At 38.3% G+C, this 17802-nt stretch overlaps 1 protein-coding gene across 6 annotated transcripts in view; it reads left to right on the top strand.

Moving 5' to 3' along the window:
* MRE11 (MRE11 double strand break repair nuclease) overlaps positions 1-17802 on the top strand; it is an 84755-nt gene that overhangs the window by 45591 nt on the left and 21362 nt on the right. For 5 of the 6 annotated variants that reach the window (XM_037029758.1, XM_037029753.1, XM_037029754.1 and 2 more), the window contains exons 14-16: positions 3392-3454; positions 12280-12499; positions 13691-13774. In XM_037029758.1, the coding sequence (XP_036885653.1) occupies positions 3392-3454; positions 12280-12499; positions 13691-13774 (367 nt within the window). The remainder of the gene's footprint in view (positions 1-3391; positions 3455-12279; positions 12500-13690; positions 13775-17802) is intronic. The other variant, XM_037029756.1, reaches the window with a different exon arrangement.

The following is a 17802-nucleotide window of genomic DNA, read 5'->3' as shown; positions in this document are numbered from 1 at the left end:
GTTGTTTGTGTCTCTTGTGGGTAAAAGAAAACAAAGTAACAAACAAACAAACACACAAAAAAAGCCAGGGGAAAGGAGGAATAAGTGATAAGTTTGGGAAGAAAGGACTAAAACAGGAAAAAAGAAAGGAGAGGAACAAAGTATTGAAAGATAAAGCAATAATAAAATTTAAAAAATATAAGATTACTTTAAAAAAAGTTGCTAAAACAAACAAACAATAAAAAACCCCTTCCGTTTTTGGTTTCAAACTGTTCAAACCGCTTTTTTCTGGTTGCAGCAGGACCTCTCTGAGGGCTTGGGTGTTGGCGCCCATGTGTACGCACACGTGCCAGCCGGTTTACCAGACTGGGGTGCAGGCACCAGCACACCCGGCAGGCTGCCTGGGTCCCGCGGAATCTGGCTGGGTCCTTCCCAGTCCTGTGGCAGGACTAAAGTGCTTCTGCCCCTCCTCTGGATGGCTGCTGGGCTGGGTGGGAAGCAAGGCAAGCTGCTGTCACAGGAGAACACCTCAGTCCACTTTCCAATAAAAACTTCTCCAGAAAGCCTGCCTCTCAGCCCAGCCCAATCCCCAGCCAGACCGGTGATGACAATGCTCCTCTTAATTCTCCAGGCCCCGGGGGCTGGTGGGCTGGCGGGTTGGCCACCACAGAGTCTGCAGTTGAACATGGCCCATTGTCCTTGTTACCCATTCTGTAAACTTAAGCAGACAGGTCTCTGAACAGTATTGCCCAGCCTTGCTTAGACGGGGAGGGAGGGAGTCAGCTCTCTCCCATGTACCCTGCAGCAGGCCCACAGCTCCCAAAGAGTCTGCTGTAGACCAGCCCGCTTCCGGGCTTCTGAAGCACCCTCCGTAGCAGACGCCGCTGGCACTGGTCCCAGACTGAAGCCTCTGGACCCTCTGGACCCCGACCACAGCAGCACCGAGGCTGTTAGGCACTGGCCAGGGGCACTGGCCCCCACCGCCGCTTTTGTCTTTACTCACGTCCCGGAGTCCCTACTGACCGGTAGCTGTCTGGTCCCTCCGTCACAATCTCTGGTCTCTTATTTTCATAAATGCTGGGGAACTGTTGGTTGATTGAGCTGTTCCTCAGATCTGCCAGGATTTTCTCCCAGGGGTACGGGAACTGGAATTGCTCTGTCCTACTCCGTCACCATCTTCCCCTAATTTTCCTATCTGCAGTATTCTAATGGAAGTGTCCTTCTTCCATTTGCTCAGACCAAAATCTTTGAAGTCATACTTGACTCCTCTCTTTCTGTACTATCTCCTATCTGTAAATCCTTTTGGATCTACCTTCAGAATATATACAGAATGTACTGTAACTACTTACTTTCCTCACTACTGATGATCAGAGGTATCACCATTTCTTAGCTAGATTATCCCAAAAGCCTGCAAACTGGTCTCCTTATTTCTTTCCTTGCCTTCTCCATCTCTTATTCTGTCCTCAATTCCGCTGCGGGTGATCCTAAAATACTTCAAATGAAGTCACTCCTGCCTTGCAAAAAATCCTTAGAGTTGCCCATAAGGCCTTATTCAATCTAGCTTTTTGTTATTTTTTTACCTTTATACAAATATAAAGCCACAGCAACCTTCTTGCTATTTCTTAAACATACCAGGCATGCTTCTGCCTCAGTGCCTTTGTACATATTCTTTCTTTTAAATGGAATAATGTTTCCCAGTTATTTGCAAGATTGATTCCCTTATTTTAAAAAATTTTTGCTTATATATTTCCTTCCCAATAAGGACTTTTATGGTCATCCTATTCAGATTTTACCCTCATCCCTTTTCTTGTTTTAGTTTTCTCTGAGCACTTACCATTTTTTCAGAGATTTCACAGGTTCAGATATTTGAGAAGACTCACAAGACTCCACTGAGCATACTTACTTAAGATGTATATTTAAAGGCAAAGGGTATGTATAGTACAGGAAGAACAAGAGTATAGGGAGGCATTAGGAATTCTATTTGCCTGTAGTGTACCCTGAATTGAACATCAAGATCAGTATGGAAGTTCCCAGGGGGTCTTTTATGCCTCTCTGGTCACAGAATCAAGTAATTCTGTCCAACTACATAGTTATGTAGATTGAAAATCACCAGGTAATAAACTGGTCGTGGGAATGCCAGAGGCTCCTCAGACATAAAAATAGAGGTTTCCCAGTTTAGCTTTAATTAACTTGACCCTACATGCCTTCTATAATACAATATAACTTCTGAGTGGCATGGCTCAGTTGGTTGAGCTTAGTCCTGCAAAGTGAAAGGTTGCAGATTCCATTCCTGGTCAGGGCTTGTGCCTGGGTTATGGCCTGGTCCTTCATTAGGGCACGTGCAAGAGGCAACTGATCAATGTCTCTCTCTCTCTTGCTTTCTCCCTTCCCTTTTCTCTAAAAGTAAATAAAACCTTAAAAAAATACAACTTTTTTTTTGTTTTGTTTTTGTTTTTAAAGATTTTATTATTTTTAGAGAGGGGAAGGGAGGGAGAGACAGGGAGAGAAACATCAGTGTGCAGTTGCCTTTTGTGTGCCCCCTACTGGGGACCTGGCCTGCAACCCAGGCATGTGCCCTGACTCAGAATTGAACCTCAACCCTTTGATTCCCAATCCACCACTTAGTCCACTGAGCCACACCAGCCAGGGCAAAAATACAACTTACTTTGTTTATTGACTACCTTTCTTTACATATTATTAGCTCCATGAGGGCAGAATTTTTTACTGTTTTATTCATTGGTGTATTCTTAGCTTCTACAGTTGTGCTTGGTAAATAGTAGGTGCCTAATAAATATGAGCTGAGTAAATTACTGAGGGGAGCTTCTCTCTAACTACATAACTATATTAGGAGACCACTTTGAAGCCAATGAAAAAGGAATCTCTAGTGTTCTTCATGACATCCAGACCATGGTCAGCAAACAGCCAACATTCAGCAGTTGATTGTTGAGAAAATGGGTCTCCAGGGGCCCACCCACTTCAGACACCATTTCAGAGTCTCCTGAATGTCTGCAGCCAGATGCTCAAGAGGGATTTGAGCAATGTCATAAATAATTCAGACCTTTTAAAAGTGAGATTTTTTAGCTGTCTTGCTGAAGTATAACTCCCGTAGGCTATCAGAGTTCTTTTCCTGTGCAGTCAGACAGACTCTTTTTCAGTGGCCTGGAACATTTTGGCAGCAGCTAATACGATTTTGTTTCGGGCCACCTTTTTTAAGTACATTTCTGAAATTTTAATATAAATTACTGGGAAAATATGATTGCTTTAAATCAGTCTTTTGTGAGACAAAACTACTTAAGTTTCCACGTTTTGTGTTGTAATGGGAAGCAACTGTTAATCACCTATAGCCCATTGTTTTATATTTTACATAACAGGAATAAGCAACGTATTTGTTATTTACTCTGTTATAACCTAGGTACGTCGTTTCAGAGAAAGCAGACAAAAAAATACCAATGAAGAAGATGATGAAGTTCGAGAGGTAGGTGTTCTGCTGTGAATTCCTGTGTGTACATGTCAGTTTGTTAAATCAGAATGACCAATAGGTTCATTTAGAGTAGTCAGTCCATGGTGGATATGACTGAGCAGGCGTGGCTGAGGACAGGTGCCCTTGACTGGTTCCAGTCCAGCCTACATTATTCTGCTTGTTGATGTTCTCTTTTTTCCTTTTGCTCGTCTAAAATTTATTCATGTGTTTGTGGGTGGGGCTAGCATATACAACAAGAACCCTTAATTAAAATAATACCTTATTATTACAGAGCATCATATCAGTAAAAATAAAACCTACTGAGCCAATATTATTTTGAGCAAAAAGGAAGGAACTTGGTGTTTTTTGTTTAGCAGTGTTATCGTAGGTAAATGTATAGTGTCAAATGGCTCTCCAAAATGTTGAAATTAGCTTAATCACTGTCATGTCTGTCTTCTCAGTCTCTTTGGAGTTTAGGAGCTTGAGACTGACAACCATTCTGCTTCAGTTTTGGGCCCTATCTGGTACTTGGTAAATTCACAATTAAAATGTGTTTTCCTATTTTCTTGTTAACCCTAGTGTTTTTTTTATTGCTATGTAGTATTTAAAATTAATTTTATAAATTATTTACTTTGGGCATTTTGCCTTGATGGCTTTCATTCAGCATTTTGTGCAGGGCCTGTTATGGATAGCCATTCTGTGTTGTATTGGGAATACAAATATGAAGAAGGTATGGTCTGTGTCCACCAGAGACTCTCGGTTTAGTAGGTGAGACAGACTTATATGGAAAGAAAATATTAAATCTTAGGAGCTGAAGTTTTGTCCTTACAGAGTTAATGCAATTGTCTTACTCATCCATTTTGCTTTCCTAAATATTTCAGAGCTGTAGCTGACAAGTGGTGTATTAGAAAGAGTTCAAGTACTTGACACATCCTCTAACTTTTATAAGCCTCACTATTTTCTGTGCTACAATAAAAAAAGGATGTAGCAGGAGTTACCCTTTTCCTTCTGCTTATTTATTTATTTATCCTCTCCCAAGGATATGTTTTGTTGATTTTAGAGAGAGGGAGAGAAACATTGATTGGTTGCCTCTCATGCTCTTCGACCGGTTCACAACCTGTAACTAGGTATGGGCCCTCAGCGGAAATTGAACGCACAACGTTTTGATGCATGGAACAACGTGCCAACCAACTGAGCCGCCCGGCCAGACTCCCCTCTTCCTTTTAAATAAGATGTTTTGCCTTATTTTAAGTACACTCCTTTGGTAAAAGTCAATACCTGAGACACTAAGAAGGAAAAGGAAAAGAACCCTGCTTAAGCAGATAAGATTCTCAATTTGTCTTTCCCCGCCCTGAACTCTTCCAAAGGAACCCCTGTTTTAAAGCTAATATGCTAATGACTATTATGTGTTACCACAGCCTTTAATGACAAGCAATTTTAGACCCCGACATAAGAAGAAATCAGTTCTCAAGTAATTCTACACCATCTCTGTAGGCCCTGAGACAGACTCTAAGCCTCTTTTTTTTCTTCCTAAAATACCTTCCAAGCCTAAATCTGATTTCCTTCACTTAGTTCACTTCTGATATTCCACAGTTGCTACTTAGGATTTTAGACTGAGTTAATAATGGCACTTACCTGAAATTTTAAGGAATACGGAAGTGACATTTTTGGTGGTTTTGTTGTTGTTGTTCCATTTGTCTTGTAAAAGTTTGATGTTCTGTGACTCCCACTTCCACATCCACAAATTGAGAAGACAGGTGAAACTGAAGGACATATGGTGGGGCTGGAATTTGCACCTGATGATTTCTACTTGCAAACCTAGACTTTTCCACCATACTGTGTCCTAATTTTATATTATAATAACACTAACATAATGCATGGCCAATGATTGGCTGCAAATTTGAAACTGCTGAAAGTATTGTGCAGCACATCAAACTCAGTGTTCATAATAAGCACAGAAGCAACTGCTGTGCCATTTACAAGATGGTGTTTGGAAGCTCAGTGGAGGAGATAAGATTAGGGATCCCCTACCACACTTACATATTTGTACCCCTCTTACAGAGTACCCTTGAAGCAGAAAAGAGAGTTTGCCAAGTGGCAAGAATGAATGCTTAGAAAAGAAATGATTTCTGGTTCTTAGATTATTTGACTTAAACTTGATTAACTCTTTTAATTGGACAGATTGCAGAAATATTTTGCTACAATGGATGCTTTGTGTTTGAAGCCACTAACTTCAGTTTTTAATTGCTCTTTTTAAGAGTAAGAGTGAACATTTTATTCAAGGAAGGTAAGGATGACATGACAGATTTCATAGGGGAGTTTTTCAGAAGAAAGAACTTCTGGGTTTATATTTTCAGCTACATTTTAAAACCAGTGATCAGGGCTTCCCAGGTAATTTTTTAGCATGCCATGGAGTGTTATAAATTTTTAAAATTCCCATAATACTATTTAGAACTTGACTAATGGAGTTGGAGACTTTACCAATCTAATTCACAGCTTTGCAGAATCATTTAGCTCAGAATATGAATCCCAGCACCCAGCTTAAATTATTTGAACAAACCAAAAGCATTAGCCCTTCTACTTAGAGGGGGGGAAAAAACATGCTTTAAGGTTTCTTGTTCACATAGAAAAACTCTCAAGTATTTTCTTTAATTATAAGTTCACATTTAAGTAAAAAGCCAAATAGTAACTATTTTAGGCAGGCCATATATGGCCTCTGTCACATACTCTTATGTTTAAAAAAATTTTTTTACAGCCCTTTGAAAATGTAAAACTATTCTTAGNTCTAATTCACAGCTTTGCAGAATCATTTAGCTCAGAATATGAATCCCAGTACCCAGCTTAAATTATTTGAACAAACCAAAAGCATTAGCCCTTCTACTTAGAGGGGGAAAAAAAAACATGCTTTAAGGTTTCTTGTTCACATAGAAAAGCTCTCAAGTATTTTCTTTAATTATAAGTTCACATTTAAGTAAAAAGCCAAATAGTAACTATTTTAGGCAGGCCATATATGGCCTCTGTCACATACTCTTATGTTTAAAAAATTTTTTTTACAGCCCTTTGAAAATGTAAAACTATTCTTAGTCCATAGTTTATCTGGCCTCTGATTTCTTAGGTTCTATCTGAATTTGAGGTAGATTCCCTCTTTCAAATGGTAATACCAAGTACTATCAAATAGAGTGAAAAGGCACGGGAAAAATTTTGCAGATCATATATCTGATCAAGGCTTAATAAGAAGAATATAAAGCGCTCCTAAAATTAAACAATAAAACAACCCAATTTGAAAATGGACAAAGGACTTGAATAGACATTTTCTCTTTCTTCTTTTTTTATTATTTTATTTATTTTTAGAGAGAGGGCATGGGAAGGAGAAAGAGTGGGAGAGAAACATCAGTGTGTGGTTGCCTCTCATGTGTCCCCCACTGGGGACCTGGCCTGCAACCCAGGCATGTGCCCTGACTGGGAATCGAACCTGTGACTCTTTGCTTCACAGGCCTGTGCTGAATCCACTGAGCTACACCAGCCAGGGCTTGAATGGACATTTTTTCAAAGAAGATATGTGAGTGACCAATAAGCACATGAAAAGAAGCTCAATCAGCATTACTAATCATTAGGGAGATGCTAATCAAAATCAGGAGACACTGACCTGACCAGGTGGCTCAGTTGGTTGGAGATTGTCCCCTACACCAAAGGGCTTGGAGGTTCAGTCCCCTGCCAGAGCACATCCCTAGGCTGTGAGTTGGATCCCCGGGTTGGGGTGCATATGGGTGGCAACCAGTTGATGTTTCTCTCTCACAATAATATCTCTCTCTCTCTCTCCCCCTCCTTCTCTCTCTCTAAAATCAGTAAGTATATCCTTGGGTGAGAACTTGAAAAAATTAAAAACAAAACAAACAGGAAATACCACTTTATACCCTTTAGGGTAGAGAAATTGGAACCCCTGTGCATAGCTGGTGGCAATAAAAGGCTGTATGGGAAATAGTATGAGGGCTTCTAAAAATTAAACATAAATTACTATATGGTCTAGCAATTATTGAAAGCAGGGACTCAAACAGATATTTGTATACCAATGATCATAGTATTGTTCACAACAGCCAATAGGTAGTAGCAATCCAAATGCCCATCAGAAGATGAATGGATAAACTAAATTTGGTATATACATCCAGTGAAATATTATTTAGCCTTAGAAGGAATGAAATTCTGATTATACTGTAGCACTGATGAACCTTGAAAACATACAAAATGAAGTACACCAGACACAAAAGGATAACTATTGTATGAATTTAGTTACATGAAATGCCTAGAGTAGTCAAATTCATGGAGACAGAAAGTAAAGCAGTGGTTCCCAGGGCTGGGGGCCCAGGGAGCAGGGAGTTACTGTCTGATAGCTGCAGCGTTNAGAAGATGAATGGATAAACTAAATTTGGTATATACATCCAGTGAAATATTATTTAGCCTTAGAAGGAATGAAATTCTGATTATACTATAGCACGGATGAACCTTGAAAACATACAAAATGAAGTACACCAGACACAAAAGGATAAATATTGTATGAATTTAGTTACATGAAATGCCTAGAGTAGTCAAATTCATGGAGACAGAAAGTAAAGCAGTGGTTCCCAGGGCTGGGGGCCCAGGGAGCAGGGAGTTACTGTCTGATAGCTGCAGCGTTACAGGTGGGACGGCGTAGGTTGCACACCAGTGTGAATGTACTTAATGCCACTGAACTATTCATTTAAAATGGTTAAAATGGTAAATTTTTATGTTATGTACATTTTAATGCAATTTTGAAAAGTAATACTTTTCAAGGTAGCATGTTTCCAAATCTCACAAAAAGTATATGGAAACATCGTCTTGTCATTGGCCTTAAATCTACACTCATGGAGTCAATTCTTGGATGTGCTTTGTAGATAAAGAGCCTGTTGCACAGAAGAGGTAGAGTTAAGATACTTTGAGATGTTTGAGATGTTATAAAATGAAGGTGTAGCATTCAGACAAAGGGAAAGTATGAAATTTGGAATGATAGCAATTCATTCCAAGAAATAGTAAAAAGGCATTTACATTTAAAATTTTACTAGATTCTGCCAAATTGTTGCAAAGGTGTTACACCAGTTTACGTTCCAACCAGTAGTGTTGGGGAATGCTATTTCCCCCATCCTGTCCTGGTGTCTTGCCACATCTTTTGATCTTTACAAATCTAAAGGGTAAGAAATTATTTCTTGTTATTGTTTTTAATTCATACTACTTATATTACTAGTGAGTCTGAACAGTTTTTATGCCTAAAAATTTTTTTTGGAGGAGTTGATCTAAGGCATTGGTCTTTCTCTAATTCAGGGGTGTCAAACTCATTTTCACCGGGGCCACATCAGCCTCACAGTTGCTGGAGGGTCGAAATAATTTTAGGACTGTATAAATGTAACTACTCCTTAACTGTTAAGGAGTTGAAATTACCCCTGCTCCAGTTGACTTGTAACAGCACCCATGTGAAAGTGTATGCACACTGTGTGGATATACATTTAGGGTTTTTGCAATGTAAAAGAGTAGCTGCCTATTCCTGAGGGGTTTTTGTTGGTTGGTTTGTTTAAATCCAGGATGGGTGATGAATTAAATGCATTTTCAGCATTTGTGGAGATAAGCGTGTTGGAGTTGGGGTGGGGAGGGAGTCCTCCTGTGTTCTGTGAATATGGTGAATGATTAATATTAATACATATCCTATTATTGACTTATCCTCAGTATCACTTTGTGAACCTCCTGGTAATGGGTATAGTCGTCTTTCCACATGTTCCTGGATTCTCTTTGTTTGCTTTAATATTCACAAGACACTAGTTTTCTTTTTGTGCATGCAGTCCTTTGTCAGTTTTTAGTACTATTTTCTGCTGGCTTTATAAAAAGAATTTGGAAACCCTCTTTCTTTATGTTTTGGTATTATTGAAATAGCAATGGAATTATCTGTTCTTTGAACATTTGGTAGAATATACCTGGCTGTCCTTTCTGAGAGTGTAGTTCTTTTAGCAATTTTCTCAAAAAATTTTTTTATAATTAGTCTGTGGAGGCTGCCTATGTTTTCTTAGCTCAGTTTAGGTCACTTACTTTCCAAATTACTTAGAATTGAGCAGAATATTTTGTTGTGATTTAAAAAATTTTCTTTGGATCCTTTTTTCCTCCATTCTCATTTCTTTGCTTTAATAATTTAACTTATTGTTGTAATTGTTTTTATTTCCCTTTTCTAAATGTTAACAGAACTTTAGTTTTATAGTTTGGAATCAGGGGTTTTGTTTTACTAATTTCTAATTTTATTGCATGGTCATTACAGAGTACAAATGTACTTTTTTTTACTATTTAGAATTTAATGATATTTTTCTTAGCACTCCACTATATGTCAGTTAAAGCATTTCATGGGGTCTTGAAAAGAAGTGTGTTATTTTCAGAGTATATAGTTCAATGTGTGTCAATTAGATCTAGCTTGTTAATTATGTAATTAGATACTCCTTTTTTCTTTAAAATCTACTTTTATTAGTGTACAGCTGGTTCTTATTATTTGTGGTGGTTATGTTATATAAAGTCACTGTAAACACTAAATTAGTGAACATTGAGCCATGTATCAAGCAGAGATACAGGATTAGGTTCCTGCCAGCTACTGGTTACAACGTTTTCATCAACTGAACAATATATAACCTTTTTGATGTGTGTTTCTGTTTAAAGACACCACATTTAATATACATTCTTCATTTGCTAACATTGAACTCATAGCCAACAGCCTAGTAACTCATGTCTAAATGAAGCTTATCTAGCACGTGTATGTCCGCTGTGAGGCACATTACAGCCTTGTACTTAGGAACACAATACTGTACATTGGGGAGCCTTTTTATCTGTACACTCACCCAAAACCACCAAATTATGAAAAACGTGACATTAAATATGTTACAGAAGGGACACTTGTTTAAAGTACAGGAGCTGAAACGAGAAGGCTGTCACTTTGACCTCCTCTGCCTCTGTGTATGTGTGTCAGGTGACTCAGAATTCTCACCACTCTACACGTGTCCATGGATTACCAGGAAAGTATCAGGAGTACAGTTTTTGGAGTTACAAATAAATTTTCTCAAGTAGGTGAATTTGAAAAGATAGAATCTAAAAATGAGGATTGGCTGTACTTTATCTGGGACAAGAAAGATGAATCGAAATCTTTTTCTACTGTTTAGAAATATTTTTTGTGGCCCTAGTTGGTGTAGTTCAGTGGATTAAGTGCAGGCTTATGAACCAAAGCATCTCTGGTTTGATTCCCAGTCAGGGCACACGCCTGGATCGCAGGCCATATTCCCAGTATTGGGTGTGCTAGAGGCAACCACACATTGATGTTTCGCTCCCTCTCTTTTCTTTCCTTTTCTTTTCTTTTCTTTTCTTTTCTTTTCTTTTCTTTTCTTTTCTTTTCTTTTCTTTTCTTTTCTTTTCTTTTCTTTCTTTCTTTCTTTCTCTCTTTCTCTCTCTCTCTTTCTTTCTCCTCTCTAAAAATAAATAAATAAAATCTTTAAAAATGTGTATTTTTGTTGTATTCCCTAAAGTTTTCTCTTTTTGCATTGGAATACTATGTTGAGCCATTCATGTAGTGAGTTAGCTGTTGTTTCACTTCAGCTCAGACCATCATTGCAAAGCTGGATTGCTTCTCCCCTCCCACCCACTTCATTCCTGTTTCAACCCTGCCTGCCTCATTGAGTTGTGTCTCTCCCTATTTTGTGGCATTGCGTAGAGCTTAGAAATGCTCTAGCCACCCCTCCTTAGACCTGGAATTTATCATTTCAAGTAAGAAAGACTGTTGTCGTGGCCTCTTGATACATGTAGATCACTTTTGGAAAACTCTACACTGCCCAAGACTCTTCTCACCTTCTCCCTTAACCAGGTCAAATACTTACCATATCCATTAACTTATTGTAGATTTTTGTGTTTGGGGGTTAGAGCTATTTTCTAATTTTACTGAAAATTTATTGTGTTTTATTTTTATTTTCCTTGTTAAATTTTGTTTGGCGTAGGGGAAGAAATCAGGGAACATTGCTTTTATTCTATTTTTAATAAGAAAATCTGTATTCATTCAGAGTTAATCACAACATTTTGTAAATCTCAAATTTGTCTTACCTAAACCATGTCTTTTTTTAATCCCTTAACCATTTTTACCCTGTCCTCCAATGTCCTCTCCTCTGACAGCTGTCAGTCTGTTGACAGTTTCTTATCAAAGTAAAATATGTGGCATATTTTTAGTTTTTATTCTTTTTCCAGGCTTTCAGTTGCTATATTTTACTTAATTCTTGTCATCATATATTTATGAGATTATTATTCATGTTTTTTGATTGCAAAAGCAATATTTTAGAAAAAGTATATTGTAGAAAATTTGTAATGTTTAAGAATAAAGAAAATAAAAGTATCCTAAAATTTCATCACCCAAAAATAATAGCTCTTGTTTGTAAATTTTTTCTTGTTATTTATTGAGCCCATTGTACAAAGTAGTACAAGTGGTAACCATCTCTTACAAGTGATACTGAGTTAGGGGCAATTGCCAGTATTCCAGTTCTGAAAGTTTTGATTCTGTGAAATGTTTTCTTGCTTGGTAAACGTTTCAAATGGTCTCATTTTACAGGTAGTATTGTAAATTGATCTGACAAATTATAGGTATTGAATTTGATTAACAGGGGAAGGAGGTTGCTTGTTTTACACTCTTACAGCATGGTTAGTGAAAAATAATAATATAGACAATTTTTCAATATTAAGTATTTATGTACATGATCAGACTAATGACTTTTAGGATGCTGCATTACCTACTACTGTGTACTTTCTCCCTGTTACTCCCTTAGGCCATGACTAGGGCCAGAGCCCTCAGATCTCAGTCTGAGGACTCAGCTTCCGCCTTTGGTGCTGATGACTTCATGAGTACAGATTTGGCAGAACAGGTGGCTGATGACTCTGACGATAGCATCCCAGCAGAAGCCAACAAAGGAAGGGGTCGAGGAAGAGGCCGAAGAGGAAGAAGAGGACAGAATTCAGTGTCAAGAGGAGGGTCTCAGAGGGGAAGAGGTTAGCACTGAATACAGTACAGTCTTTTGCACACATTAACTGGGCCATTGCGTGGGAAATACAGAATTGTATTGTTGTTAGAATTAAGTTACACAGTCTTTAAAACAATTTTTATAATGCGTAAAGTCAGTCTTTAATGTAGTTCAGACAGGTACATTTTACTCAAATAAATTTTGAATGGCTGTGTGCACACAGGGTTTTCTTTGCTCTTAACACACATACATATTTTTTAAAAGAACACTGTGTTTTTCACATAGTACCTTTAGGTACGTGTAATGTCTTGTTTTCTCTTACATGTCCTAAGTGATTGTGAGGCAAAAATATGCTGTTGAGGAAAATGGCTTTGCATTGGCAGCAGGAAGAAAACTCCAGATCATAAAAATGAATATTTTTGTTACTGTCCTAAGATACACGTGCCCACATTCTTGTGAAGTGGGTTCATAAAATTTGTTTGAAAAGAAAAACCACCCTAAAATACAATTTGATTTATTAAAACAACTACTAACATTTATTGCTATCATTGTGTTTAATATGACACTGTTATCACTGAATAGTCCAAACAATAGAAAAAAGTCACCCAGTGACCTCCTGATGTATTATGTAAATCCATCCCTAGGAATATTTAAAAATATTTTATTAAGTATTTTTTAAAGGATTTTATTTATTGTTAGACAGGAAGGGAAGGAAAGAGGGAAAGAAATATTAGTGTATGGTTACCTCTCATGGGTCCCAGCTGGCCCACAACCCAGGCATGTGCCCTGACTGGGAATCGGATCATGATCCTTTGGTTCGCAGGCCCGCACTCAATCCAGTGAGCTACACCAGCCAGGGCTATTTTATTAAGTATTCTTAATAGGTATTTTAAGCTGGTAAAATGTATAGTACTTTAGTTAAAAATATCCAAGGGTAGAAATCCTCATTTTCTAGTGATAATTATTATCATTGTCCTTATCATTTAAAAAGTTTTTTCTTAAATTTTAATTGGAATAGTATGAGCTAAATTTGGTAGAAGTAATAGTTTCGGAAATTTGACTGATCAGACTCTAGATGTTACTTTTTGTGTATATCACTGACTTTTAATATGTAAACTATGTTTTGACATTACTTTGTTTAGATTTCATTTTGTTCAAGCTTAATAAAAAAATTTGGCTGGTGATGGGATTGTATATTGATTGCTCATTATTGTAACAGCAGGCACTGGTCTGGAGACTACCACTCGAAGCGGAAGTTCAAAAGCTACTACGTCAACATCTAGAAACATGTCTATTATAGATGGTGAGTACAGACTGCAAATTATTATCTAGCAGTTATTTGTAAATTCCAACACAGGAAGACCTAGTAAGCCCCATTAGTAAATCTTACTGGCTTGTCATCACTGAGGAATCAAAAGGGTTATTAGAGTCAAAAGATAAATTATGCTAATTTAAAAGATCTTCAGGGCTTCCAGTCAGGATGGAGGTGTAGGTAGATGTGCTTCACTTCCATGCACAACCACAAAAAGAATTATAACTAAACCTCAAAAAAAAATAATAACATCCAGAATGGTCAGATAATCGAACTGTACGGAAGCCTGACAACCAAGGATTTAAAGAAGCCACATTCATCCCAACAGGTAGGAGAGGTACAGAGGTGAGGAGAACACAGTGTGGCACAGAGAGGCATCAGGGGCAGAATGGGTGGTCCCGCATTCATGTTTGGTGGATAAAAATCTGGAGGGATACTTTGGGAGCAAGCAATCCCAGCTCCAGGCCAGACCGCACAGCCCAGGGTTCCAGGACCAAGAAGAGAAATCCCCATAACTTCTGGCTATAAAAACCAGTGGGGATTGGGCCTGTGGAAGACTGCCAGTTTTTCAGGAAAGTCTGTTTAAAGGGTGTGCACGGACTTACAATGTAAACAGCCAGCCATACTGGGATTCACCACCAGGGCAACAGCTGGAAGGGCACCAGTCACATACCAGAATTGGGTGAAGTGACTAGAAACGGGGTGAGTGCTGAGCAAACCTACAGAAGCCAGGCATCGTCCCCTGTACAAGCCCTCCCCTGACATAGAGCCACAAAGCAGTGAATCAGGTTGCCCCACCCTGGCGAATACCTAAGGTTCTGCCCCATACAACTCAACAGGTGCCCTAAGACAGGGACCAAATACAGAGAAACAAACACAGGGACACTGCCAAATTGAAGAGACAAAGAAATATGGCCCAAATGGAAGAACAGAACAAAATTCCAGAAAAAGAACAAAACAAAACAGATAACCAACCTATCAGATGTAGAGTTCAAAATACTGGTGATCAAGATGCTAAGAGAACTCACTGAATACAGCAACAACATGAAGAAATGAAGGTCACACTAAGTGAAATAAAGCAAAATCCACAGGGAATCAACAGTGAGGGGAAGGAAGCTAGGATTGAAATCAACAGTTTGGCACATAAGAAGGAAATAAGCATTCAACCAGAACAGAAAGAAGAAGCAACGATTCAGAAAAAAAGAGAATGTTATAAAAAGCCTTTGGGACATCTCCAAATGTGCTAACATCAGAATTATAGGGCCGCAGGAAGGAAAAGAGGAAGAGTAAAAAATCGAAAACTTACTTGAAAACATAATGAAAGAAAACTTCCCTAGTTTGGTAAAGGAAATAGACATACAAGTCCAGGAAGCACAGAGTCCCAAACAAGTTGGATCCAAAGAGGACCAAAAGAGGACCACACCAAGACACATCATAATTAAAATACGAAAGGTTAGAGATGAAAAGAGAATCTTGAAAGCAGCAAGAGAAAAGCAGAAAGTTACCTACAAAGGAGTTCCCATAAGACTATGAGGTGATTTCTCAAAAGAAACTTTGCAGATAAGAAGGGACTGGCAAGAAGTATTGTGATGGAAAGCAAGGACCTATATCCAAGATTACTCTGTCCAGCAAAGCTGTCATTTAGAGCTGAAGGGCAAATAAAGTGCTTTTCAGATAAGGTGAACCTAAAGGAGTTCATTACCAAGCCATTATTACATGGAATGTAAGAGACTTATTTAAGGAAAAGAAGATCAAAACTATGAACAGTAAAATGACAACAAACTCACAACTATCAACAACTGAATCTAAAAGAAAAACGAACCAAGCAGACAATCAGAACAGGAACAGAATCATAGGTATGAATATCATTTGGCAGGATATCAGTTATCAGGTTATCAGTGAAGATCATTTGGCAGGTTATCAGCGGGAATGAGGGAAAAGGTGCAGGGATTAAGAAGCATAATTGGTAGGTACAAAATAGACAGGAGGAGGTTGAGAATAGTATAGGAAATTGAGAAGCCAAAGCACTTAGATGCAGGACCCATGGACGTGAACTAAGGGTGGATTGCTGGAGTGAAGGGGAGTACTGGTTGGAGGGGGGCAACGGGAAAAATTGGGACAACTGTAATAGTTTAGTCATTAAAATATAATTAAAAAGTTAAAGATTTTCATTGATTGGAGCTCTTGGAGAGAGCTTTAAAAATTAATTTTTATAATTCCTTACTTTAGGTAACTTTGATTACTTTTATAGAAGGATCACTGAGACAGGAAAGGTAATTAATTGGTCAGTATATCAACACTGGTCAAAAGAGAAGGAACTGCTTTTTTAAAAAAAATTTTAAAAAAGATTTTATTTCTAGACAGGGAAAGGGATAGAGAGGGGAGAGAAACATCAACGTGTGGTTGCCTCTCATACCCCCTACTGGGGACCTGGCCTGCAACCCAGGCATGTGCCTTGACTGGGAATTGAACCCGTGACCCTTTGGTTTGCAGGCTGGCACTCAATCCACTGAACCACACCAGCTAGGGCTAAGCATTATTACGAGAAGTTGTACATCTGTACATCAAGGAAGTTCTCTCTCTGTGTGGAATTGGCTGCATTGTGTTCATGCATATGAACCCTGACTGATGTTAGAACCTGCAGTGTAGGTATGTGCCCTAGACTGGGGATCGAATGTGCAAACTTCTGGTGTGTGGGATGATGCTTCAAACAACTGAGCCACCCAGCCAGGGCAAGAGTCTGGTCTTTTAGCATGATGCCTTCATTGCCATTTAGGAAATGGCATCTGGAAAGCTGCTTCATTCTTGGCAGGCTTAAGATAAAAACAGAAGGAGAAAGAAAGAAAAAAGGCAGCCTGATGGCTGAGGTCACCACGTAAAAGCCTGACTTTGGACAAGTCACACACTCTTCTGGTTTGTTTACATGGACATTGGGACTAATAATCTCTGCCATACTGGATTATTCTGAAAAATAAAAGCAAAAAACTGGCACTTGGTAGGTATTTAGGAAAGGTTAGTTACTGCTATATTTAAAAAATATATCAACAAAGGGAATTAGAGAAGCAGAGTGAATAATATATATATTGTAAAGCCTATTTTCCCTCCAGCTGGGCATTTGGTATTCTGCAGTTTCACTATGATGAATCTATATAGGAATTGTTTTTTAATCCTGTTTGGGATTTATTGGGTTTCATGAAGTGTGAATTGGTATCTTTCATCATTTCTAGAAAATCTTTAACTGATCCCTTCAGCATTACATCTGTTTTATTCTTTTTCTCCTCCTTTCTGGGTCCTTAATTAAGTATTAAATGTACGGCCTTTTCACTTTGTTTTCCCATGACTCTTAACCTCTCTGTGCGTTCTGTTGTTTTATTTTTCGGTGCTACTTTGTAATTATTTCTGATCAATCTGCAGTTTACTCATTTATTCTTAAAACTCTTTGTTGTAGTTTTCATTTTTCGGAGGGGAAGGGAGGTTGAGATTCTACTTAATTTTTCAATATGCTGTCACTTTTAATAGTGTTTTAAAAAATTCTCTGCAGATATGTTTAAACCTGTCTTTAATTTTTTTGAGTGTACATAATAAGGATATATATTTTTTTATTCTGTGTCTACTCATCCAGTATGTAAATATCTTTGGCCTCTTCCTATTGTCTATTTCTGACTATTGCTTCTTATTTATGGTGACTTGTTTCTTTGTATGCTTTGTTATCTGTAGTCCCCCCAAAATTAACAGTAGGAATAATTTGATATCTTGGATGAAGATATCTTCTTCCAGAGTAGATTCATATTTGTTTTGCCAGGCTTATAGGGGTACCACTAGTCTTCGACCCTTTGAATTTAAAATTATGATTTGAGGACCAGCCAGGGATATGTCCTTGTAAAATCCTGTGTATGCTGGCTTCTCTCCTTAACCATTGGTGTCTCAGCTTACGCTATGGAGGAGATGCATTAGGATCCCCACCTTGAACAGGCCCTGAACTACTGTAGCTCCCTCCCTTTCCTTAGAGAACTATAAAA

The sequence above is a fragment of the Sturnira hondurensis genome, unplaced genomic scaffold (genome assembly GCF_014824575.4).
Source record: "Sturnira hondurensis isolate 20B ecotype Veracruz unplaced genomic scaffold, ASM1482457v3 Scaffold0020489, whole genome shotgun sequence".
Taxonomy (NCBI): Eukaryota; Metazoa; Chordata; class Mammalia; order Chiroptera; family Phyllostomidae; genus Sturnira; species Sturnira hondurensis.
The sequence above is the reverse complement of the archived record's forward strand: the minus strand, read 5'-3'. Positions and strand labels throughout refer to the sequence as shown.